Source organism: Chrysochloris asiatica, unplaced genomic scaffold (genome assembly GCF_000296735.1).
Source record: "Chrysochloris asiatica unplaced genomic scaffold, ChrAsi1.0 scaffold00446, whole genome shotgun sequence".
NCBI lineage: Eukaryota > Metazoa > Chordata > Mammalia > Afrosoricida > Chrysochloridae > Chrysochloris > Chrysochloris asiatica.
Genome location: NW_006408964.1, coordinates 737,754 through 748,063, shown reverse-complemented (window position 1 = coordinate 748,063; position 10,310 = coordinate 737,754). Strand labels below are relative to the sequence as shown.

The 10,310-nt window shown below is 42.4% G+C and overlaps 1 protein-coding gene across 1 annotated transcript in view; it reads right to left on the bottom strand.

The window, feature by feature from the left end:
- Window positions 1-3,062: 3,062 nt before the first annotated feature.
- The window catches only part of LOC102826114 (zinc finger protein 709-like), a 12,296-nt gene continuing 5,048 nt past the window's right edge, over window positions 3,063-10,310 (bottom strand). The window contains exons 2-3 of the mRNA XM_006877244.1: window positions 7,846-7,972; window positions 3,063-3,940 (exon numbers count right to left, since the gene is read on the bottom strand). Of these exons, the coding sequence (XP_006877306.1) occupies window positions 3,063-3,940; window positions 7,846-7,972 (1,005 nt within the window). The remainder of the gene's footprint in view (window positions 3,941-7,845; window positions 7,973-10,310) is intronic.

The following is a 10,310-nucleotide window of genomic DNA, read 5'->3' as shown; positions in this document are numbered from 1 at the left end:
GTCCTCTTTGGGGAAGTGTTGAATTATAGATCTCAGCTATCAATTGATGCTATGCTTGGTTTTCAATTGATGCTATGTATGAGGGACCCTGTTATTGTTGTTAAGTGCCAGTGAGATGATTCTGACCCATAGCAGCCCTGTAGTTTCCAAGGAACAGCTGGTGGTGAGCTTGAACTGCCGACCTTGTGGTTTAAAGCGACTTTGCAGTACAGCTCCCTAACCCACAGCCTCACATCAGGGCCCTGAGTACTGTCCCTATTTTCCCTTCTGCAACCTTTATAGTCTTAGGATTTACATGTAGATCTTAGACTGCTTTTATTAATTTCTATGTATGCTGTGTGGATGGATCTTGGTTTATTTTTCAGCATATAGGCAGCTTGGCTAAATGGATTTCCTCATCCCAATTTAATGGACACTTCAACCCTTTGATTCTAATCAAAATGAGTTGTGCACAGGGGGATGGGCTTATATCTTTATTCTAAATGTATTCTAAACATGTTCCCTTGGTCTGTGTCTAAACTTGTACTAGAATCAGGCTGTTATGCCATGGCTGTGTGGTGGGTTCTAAAATCAGAAACTGTGAGGCCTCTTACACGGTTCATCCTTTCCAATAATGCTGTTTCCTGGGCCCTATTTCCTTTAAAATTGTTGTTTAGTGCTGTCGAGTCGATTCCGACCCATAGCGACCCTGTATAGGGTTTCCAAGGAGCAGCTGGTGAGCTTGAACTGCCGACCTGGTAGTTCAAACCAACATTGCAGTCCGGTGCATTAACCCACAGCACCACAAAAGTTAGTGATTAGCTTTTCCATGCCATTATTAAAATTTGGGTTAGTGTTACATTATATTTGTACATTGCTGTGGGTGATGGCATTTTCACATTCAATACTTCCTATTCATGAGTATGGTTTGTTTTTGGTACCTTATACTCATGTTTTGTAGTTCTCTGTGTATATCTTTTCCATTCCTGGTTAGATTTATTCCTATTTTTATGATTTTCAGAGATACTAAAAGTGGAACTGTTTTCATGATTACTTTTTCAGTTTCTTTTTGTTGTGGTTATGTGCCGCCGAGTCGGTGCCGACTCATAGCGACCCTGAAGAGGGTTTCCGAGAGCAGAGAGCCTCATCTTTCTCCCACGGAACAGCTGGTAGTTTTGAACTGCTGACCTTAAGGTTCACAGCCCGATTCCTAACCACTACGCTACCAGAGTTCCTTTTTGTTGTTGTAGAGGAATACAGCTGATTTTGTATGTTGCTCTTTGCTGAAACCCTTTATTGGTTCCAGTAGGTTTCTTGTAGTGCCTCTGGGGTTTGCGGTGGATAGGATCATGTAATCTATAAACAAGGAAAGTGTTACTTCTCCCTTACTACTGTGGATGACCTAACGTCCCTTCTCTTGTCTGACTGTTATAGGTAGGACTTCTAGCACAAGATGGGTCAAGAGTGGTAGCAAAGAGTATCCCTGTTTTGTTCTGTTCACAAAGGGAAACCTTTTAATCTCTATTTAGAATACTGTTGGCTGCTGGTTTTGCATGTTGTTAAATGCCTTAGTGAATCCTGACTCCTAGCAACTACATACAGGGTTTCCAGGGAGCAGTTGGTGAATTTGAGGTGCTAACCTCATGGTTAGGGTTAGCAGTCCAGTACTTATCCTACAGCATCCCACCAGGACTCCATACCCTTCATTATGTCTAAGAATTTCCTTCAGAATTTTTAAACGGAATGGTGTTGGACTTTGTCTTTTCTGAAATCACTAGGAAGATGGTGTGATTCTTGTCTTTTGTTATATTATGTTGTGGATTACACTTACTGATCTTGTAATGTTGAACCATCCTTGTACATGTAATACAAAACCCAGTGGGTCATGATGAATTACTCATTTGGTATCCTGTTGATTCCACTGGCTAGAATTTTTACATCTATATTTATGAGGGATTTTTACATCTATATTTATGAGGGATGTTGTTCTTAAGTGTTGTTGAGTCGGTTTCCACTCATAGTAACCCTGTACAGGGTTTCTGAGAAGCAGCTGGTGAGTTTGAACCACCGACCCTGAGGTTCAAACCGACTTTGCAGTCTAGAGCATTAGCCCACAGCGCCAAACCAGGACCGTATTCATGAGGGATACTGGTCTTCATTTATAGTGGTGTGTTTACCTGCCTTTGCTATCAGGGTTATATGTGCTTGATAGAATATATTTGAGAGTTTTCCTTCTGTATCTGTTTTCTCGAATCGTTTTAGTAGTATGGGTGTCGTCTCTTGTCGGAATGATTTTGGCAAAATTCTCCAGTGAAGTCATTTGGACCCTCATGTTTTGCTTTATTTTTTTAATTAGAAAATTTTCACACATTTTTTAACTGTTCTCTTGTTATGGGCCTTGTCAGATTGTTTTTTTTAACCTCAGCGTGGTTAGGCAGTGTGACTATAGGAAAAGGTCCATTTGTTGTACATTTTCAAATTTGATCAAATATAGTTTTTCACAATCTTCTGTTATGTTGCTGTTTAGTGCTGTCAAATCAGTTACTAGTCAGACACTCTGTATAATAGGGCTTCCAAGGAGCAGCTGATGGGTTGGAACTTGTGACTTTGCGGTCCAGTGCTGACCCTACACACCACACCAGGACCCGTTTCTTTCAGTTGATTCTGTTGTAGCGCCAACCATCTCATTTCTTATTTGGATTACTTGCAATTTCCTCTTTATTTAAGTCAATTTGGCCAACGGTTATTCAATTTTAGTGATCTAGTCAAAGAACCAACTTCTCATCTTGTTGATTCTTGCAACTGTTTTTCTATTTGCTGGCTCATCGATTTGAATATACCATTTATCACGTATTTTGCATGGAGGCTCTGGGCTACTTTTGCTGCTCTTTGCTATTTATTTCTCTGAGATGGAAGGTTAAGGTATTAGTTTGGCCCTTCTTTTTTGAGGTGTAGATTTGATGCTTTATAAATTGATGACCGATTATTGCTTTGGGTATACCACAAAGATTCTGGTATGTTGTATTTTCAATCTCATCTGAGTTCTTCATTTCATCTATAAGCCACTGGACTTTATGAACTTGTTATTCAGTGTCCCACTGCTGAGCCAGTCTCTCCACATGAGTCCTTGTGTGGGAAATGAGGTGAGAAGACTGACAGAAGGCTTTCCCACACTGCTGACATTCATACGGCCTCTCGCCATTATGAGTTCTGATATGTTTAGTGAGGGCTGAGGAATCACTGAAGGCTTTCCCACACTCCTTACACTCGTAAGGCCTTTCGCCACTGTGGATTCTTCTATGTGAGGTGAGGTGTGACGAACGACTGAAGGTTTTTCCACATTCGTTACATTTGTAGGGTCTCTCTCCACTGTGAGTTCTGATATGTGTGGTGAGGTGTGAGGAACGGCAGAAAGCTTTCCCACACTCCTTACATTCATAGGGTCTCTCTCCACTGTGCGTTCGGATATGTTTAGTGAGGGCCGAGGAATCGCTGAAGGCTTTTCCACATTCCTTACACTCGTAGGGCCTCTCTCCACTGTGAGTTCTTTTATGTGTCGTGAGGGCTGAGGAGTAACTGAAGACTTTCCCACACTCCTTACATTCGTAAGGCCTCTCTCCATTGTGGATTTTTATATGTGTCGTGAGGTGTGATGACTGACTGAAGGCTTTCCCACACTCCTTACACTCGTAAGGCCTCTCTCCACTGTGCGTCTTTATATGTCGAGTTAGGGATGAGGACACACTAAAGGCTTTCCCACACTCCTTACATTCGTACGGCTTACCTCTGTTATGGAATTTTTTCAGTAAAATGAGAGATGAAGGACAACTAAATGTTTCCCAATATTCTTTACATTCGCCGTAACCTCTGACACTGGTCCAGAAGGATGAGAAACTATAGAAATCTTTGCCACATTCATGGCACATCTCATCACGGAGGGCTGTCCCTGGCTGGTTAAGAGCTGACAGACAGAGGAAGTCCTTCCCACATACCTTACATGTAGGGAGTTTCTCTCCATTCAGAGTCCTGACAGGAGTGATTAACTGAGAGGGGCAACTGCAGGCTTCTCCACCTTCGTTCCACTGATAGGCATCATACCCACTGTGAGAGGCGCTGGGAAGGTGATGTCCTGAGTGATCCAGGAAGGCTTTCTGCCACTCAGAGCATTCCAGGAGACTAACTTCTGGAGGGTTTCTTGGTAGTGTCGTGAGATTCGGAACGCAGCTGAAGATATTCCCAAACTGATTGCCTTCATTACTTGCGTACAAGTAACCTGAATGAGTTCTGTGAAAAATATGCAACATACTGCTATTAGACATAAGTTTATTTCAATTTCACTATTACCAAATGTAGTGTGTAACTGCCTGGTTTCTGTCGTGACTTGTCTCATGCTTCATATGTTAGATCATCTTGCAAAAATATTTTTCCTAGGACCATCGAGGGAGAAGAGCATGAGTGGGAAGTGGGACCCTAACCAGAGAAGCAGTGACATCAGAGCTGAAGGCAGAGGTGATGGCACGGAGAGACAGAGCAGCTGAGGACTCTAGACTCTTGGAAAGAGAAAGGCTGTGTGCTGGCAGCCAGGAGGCAGGCTTGCAGAATGTGCCCTCTAGTTATTGACATGAGTATATATTCCTGCATGTGTTTGTGTACATCAAAAAAAAAAAAAGGAGGGAATAGAAAGAAGCAAATACTGTTAAATGAATGATGCATGGAGGGGATTGCAATCATTGCACTGAAACAAAATACGATAGGTTGAGTGCAAAACTGATGTTCTCCCATTTAAACTCAAGTCACAAAATCAAAGACTTAAAAAGGCAAAACAAGATAAAAACCATTATTACTGTTAAAAACAACAACAACACACTGATATACTACATTTCACACCAACTAGATTGGAATCCTCATCTATTATTGATAAAAATGTAAAATGGCATAGTCGCTGTGGAAAACACTTCAGCAGTTCCTCAAAGACATAAACACAGATTAGCACAAACCCAGGAGTCCGGTTAGGACTCAGAAAGATCCGCTAGGGCAGGGCAGGGCAGAAGCACATCATGGATCTTCCAGGGCCGTCAGGGTCTACTGAAGAAGACCGCTACGTTAGTCTCCTAAGGAGTGGCTCATTAGGTTTGAACCACCGGTCTTTAGGATAGCAGTTAACCGCTTCAGCCACGGCACCACCAGGAGCTCCACTGTTAAGTACACCCTCAAAAAACTTGAACGTAGAGATTCAAATACTTGTACACTGAAGATCATTTTTCACAATAGCTAAAAGGTAGAAACAACTCAAGGATCCATTCACAGATGCAAAGACATACAAAGTTTAATGCAATCATACAATGGGATATTATTCTGCCACAAAGAGAAATGAAGTTCTAATAAAACGCAGTAACACGTATGAATCCTGGGAGCATTGTGTGAGTGAAATAAATCAGACACAGATGGTAAATATTGGATGATCACACTTATATGAAATACTTTTAAACGGCAAATACATAGAGACAAACATGTATTTCTAGTTACCAGAGACTGGCGGGGGGTGGGGGTGGAACTCGGAGTTATTGCCTAAGGGGTACTGAGTCTCTGACTGAGAACTTTTGAACCTGAATAGTTAAGATGATAAAACAGCACAGGAAAAGTAACTGATGTCAATGAATTATACTTAAAAACAACTAAGGTGGCAAACTTTTTGTTATATATATTTTACCCCAAATAAAATAAAAATTTTAAAGCTTAAATAAAAAAAGCTTTCATTGTTTTTCTGATATGTAACACTTTCTCTAACAATTGTGTCCAAGTAAAACATGCTTCAAAAGCTTAATATTTGACTCACATTTATGAAAATGTTTTATTGTAGAAATTCTCTGAACACATAATTCTATAGGTAGGTTTACATATGAAGGGGGCTTCAAAAAGTTAGTGGAAAAATGAAATTAAAATAATGAAAAAATCTTGACAAGCTTTCGATGCCCCCTCCTATGTATATATGTGTATAAAATGTGTAAATACGAAAGGACAACAAGTCTGTATGGTTATACAGTAATACATACAAAGAGGCTTTGTATTTAAAAAGTTTCTGAAACAATGAAATGAAAAGGTAACAGAATTACTATACAAAGTCTCTGAAGCTCTCTCATGGACTGTAAACCAGCTTGGAATGGTTCAGCAATTAGCGACACACAAGCGGGGAATATACAAGCTAAACAATCAAATCGTTAACCGTGGGATTTTGACTCTAGTCGTAAATCCACAGTGATGCTCTCTGCTCAGAGATGGCGTCCACCACGATGCTGTGAGTGTGTCGGGCTGCGTAAGTTCGCAATAGTTCAGTCTCCCGCATGGGTCACAAAAGTTTCCAGAGAAATCATGCATGACACTGGACAGTCACTATCTGAAGGAGTCTGGAGAGTGGCACAGACGGACAGCAGTGCGGTTGGCAGCCATTCTTGTTCAGGACACAGCTGACTGCCTCTTGAATAGATTGCTTTGCTATGGAAGATTTATAGGGTCCTCAATTACCCTAGCAATTGCTGAACCATTCAAACGACTTCCAAGCTGTGGTCAATATGCACAAATGTTCCTGTTGTTGTTAAGTGCCACAACTTTGCTTCTGACTCACAGTGACCCTATATAGTGTTTCCTAGGAGCAGATGGTGAGTTTGAATGACCAACCTAGTAGTCCGCTGCTTATGCTACAGCGCCACACCAGGACTCCCATATGCATGCATGTCTGTACGTATGTATCTATATAGAGAAAGGCCATGATTCTTCAGACTATTCTTCTAAGTCATTGCTTTCTGTTGTGGAATGACACTCACCTCAGCTGTCTTTGGTTCTTAGGCTCATCTTTCCTGCTATACGGTTTGGAGAGTCCTCCTAACATGGAGAACCAGCCGTTACTCTTCATTAACTGCAACATTATAGCTTCACTGGATAACTTTTCTCCATTATTCACATCTTTAGACACTGACCCTGTAATTCAATCGAGGTTTACAACAGGAAACAAAAATGGAAAAAACACTATTAGGGAAAAAGGATGCTGTAAATGCTGAAAAAGTTTCCACAATTTACTGTCTTTGGCAATGGTTCAAAAGGTATTTAACTAAAAATATTTCCATGAGAATCTCACTGGCAACAATGTTGACGTAAATAATTAGGAAAATTCCGTAAAAATGCATCGGACACAATGGACATATAACATAAGAAGAGAAACTGAAACTCCAAGTACACAGGTGTGAGAAGATCGGTAAAAGCAGAAAAGGAAGCTCAGAGTTTTGTGAAGTTGTGTCATCACCCCAAAAGAAGCTTTTTCAAGCTGACAGATTCAAGTGTCATTCCCCCCACGGATGGCTGGTCCTGCAAAAAAATGCTAGCTTCTCTTCCAAACACTGTGAACCTGGATGAATCCTATCCCCACTGTGCTCCAACCTTTCCCTTGCTTCTCTGAGAAAACAAATGGGTAGAGAAGAAAGGAAGATGAAGGAAAAATGCACATCAAGAGGGAAGGCAGTGAAGAACAGTGAACATTTGTCTGAGACAATCCTTTGTTCTTCAAGGTCTCTGAAGATAGACAGATGTGCAAAACAAAGCATATCAAACTTACAATCATCACTGTGAAACTCTAGAGGTCCCAAATCATAATATCTAAAGGTCACAAAGGGACCCCTGAAGCTAACCCTTACAGCACTTAAGGCCTTTTGTCACAGGAGAAAAGCAAGCTCATTTTAATATCAAGGCTTTCTGTTCATGGAGAAGCCGGGACGTGAGCTCCATACACCCGTTCTATTTCACTGTTTATTTCCTTTCGTTATTCCTTTTTATTCAATGAAGGAATCCAGTTTTTTCTAACGATGCTAGTCTTACCGACTGAGGCCAGGTTTCTGAAGGTTTCCATCATCACTTCTCTGTAGAGTCTCCTCTGAGCAACATCCAGCAGAGCCCACTCTTCCTGGCTGAAGACCACAGCCACATCCTCAATGACCACCGAGCCCTAGAACAGAGCAGACATTGTGGATCCGCAAGTCTCGGATACTCTTGGGTACACACAAGAACAAAGAGTGAGGCTGACTGTCTACGATCACCCCAAGTCCCAGAACACCTCACATATTCTGGATCAGCAAGGTAGCATGCAGTCTAATGTGCCCAAAAACAAAAGGATGAGGTTCATAGTCCTGGGGAATGGAGAACTCCTAGGGATTTGATGCAAGGGTTCAAAGGTGAATGTCAGGTTATGTGCACCTGCCTCGTATCTTCAGTAAGCACATCCACTTCCTCATTGGTTGCATTTGTCTCGTGCTCGTAACACACTGCTTCTGCAGTCTTATTTACCTCACCTCTAAGGTCAAGTGGAGGGTCAGAGAAAAAGAAGACGACCCCCAGCTAGATGGATTGGCATGGTGGCAGCAGTAATGGGCTCAAACGTAGCAAGGATTGTGAGGTAGGTGCTGGACCGGACAGTGTTTCATTCTGTTGTGCACAAGGTCACTAGGAGTCGGCACAAACTCGATGGTACCCAACAACAGTGGCCTAGAAGACTTAGTGAACTTAGAGAAATGCTCTCATTCAGATCAACAGCAGTTTCTTCCCTATCTACCGCTCTGTAAAGGAATACCAAGTGTGGAAGGCTCAGGCTAACAGAAATTTCTCCTCTCATAGTTCAGAAGCTGAAAATGGAATGCAAGGTGCCCAGTCTACGGGAAGGCTTCCTCTCCATGTCAGATGGGTCCTTGTCTCCCTCCAGCACGTGGAGGTGTTTCCCCTGGCCCTAAGGGGTTCTCAGCACAGTTAGCACGGGCCCACAGGAAGTGCTGCTCTTCCAGATCTTCTTTCTTGGTGGTGGGTTGAGCACCCCACCTCTGTTTTGTCCCTTTCATGCTTCTTCTGGTTGCTGTTATTCGGTGTAGGTGCCGAGTCCTAGTGAGTGACCCTGTGTATACCAGAAGGAAACCCTGCCTGTCCTCACAATCCTTGAGGACTACCTACACTTGAGCCCATCGCTGCTGCCCCAGTGCTGTCTCTCCAGCTCATTGAGGATCTTCCTCATTTTCAATGACCACCCCCCCAACTTTACCAAGCAAGATGTCCTCCAGTGACTGGTCCCTCCTGACAACATGTCCACAGTAGGAGAGACAAAGTTTGGCCACCCTGGCTTCTAAGGAGCACTCTGGCTGCACTTGCTCCAACACACATTTGTTTGTTCTTCTGGCAGTCCATGATACTTTCAATATTCTCCTCCAACACCGTAACTCACATGCATCACTTCTTCTATGTTCTTCCTTATTCACTGTTCTAACTTTCACATGCATATGAGGCTACTGAAAATACCATGGCGTGGGTCAGGCGCAACTTAGTCCTCAAACTGACATGTTTACTCCTGAACCCTTTAAAGAGATCTTGGTGCAGCAGATTTGCCTAATGCAAATGCTGCTTGCGTGAGTGCTAACTGTGGATCCAAGCAAAATGAAGTCTTTTACAACTTCAATCTTTTCTCCATTTATCATGATCATAGAGACAGGCAAGGGTAATGAAAGTTAAAAAGAGCTCGGGTTGAATAAGGAAACATGAGAATCCAGACCTCCATACAATTCTCAAAATTTGAACCCTGTTGCAAATTTACACCCATTATTTGTGACTGTTCCCTTCAACAAACTTAAAGTCACACAGACAGACTTTGGTCCAAAGAGCATACTACATTTCTCGCTCTTTCTTTCTTTTAATTTTTTATGGCGAATTGAATGAATGTTTACAGTGCAGATCATCAGTTCCCCATTCAACAACTCACACACCCTGCTTCACTACAATGATGGCAATCCCCCTCAACTCCACGTACCAAGAATGAACACGATCTCTACATTCCTCCTGTGTCCGTGTCTCTCCCAACCCCACAACTTCTCTGCCACCCTCCCTCTCACTGTCCACCGCCTGCCCCGTCCCCCATGTGAACATGCATCTACCCTCTAGCACGTGAACATTCCTCCACCTGCCTCTACAACCATTAGTCAGTCTCCTTTATCAAGAATACCTCTTAACTTCATACAATTCTACTCTAATACAGTACTTGTCTCCCTGCAACTGTTCTCCAGGTCCACCCAGGCCATGAGGTGTTTCAGAGATTCTGCACTGTCCTCACCGCTGATGGTATTTCACTGTGTGTGTTTACCAAAGACTGTCCAGTCAGTCCTCTGCTGCTGGGTCTCCAGTGCCTCCTGAAGACAGCACGTTGCAAGGACCTTTGTCTGCTGAATTTAATTCATTTACATTCAGTGTAATTGTCCATAAGTCGGAAGTGAATTTACTTCATTTACATTCAGTGTAATTGTCCATAAGTC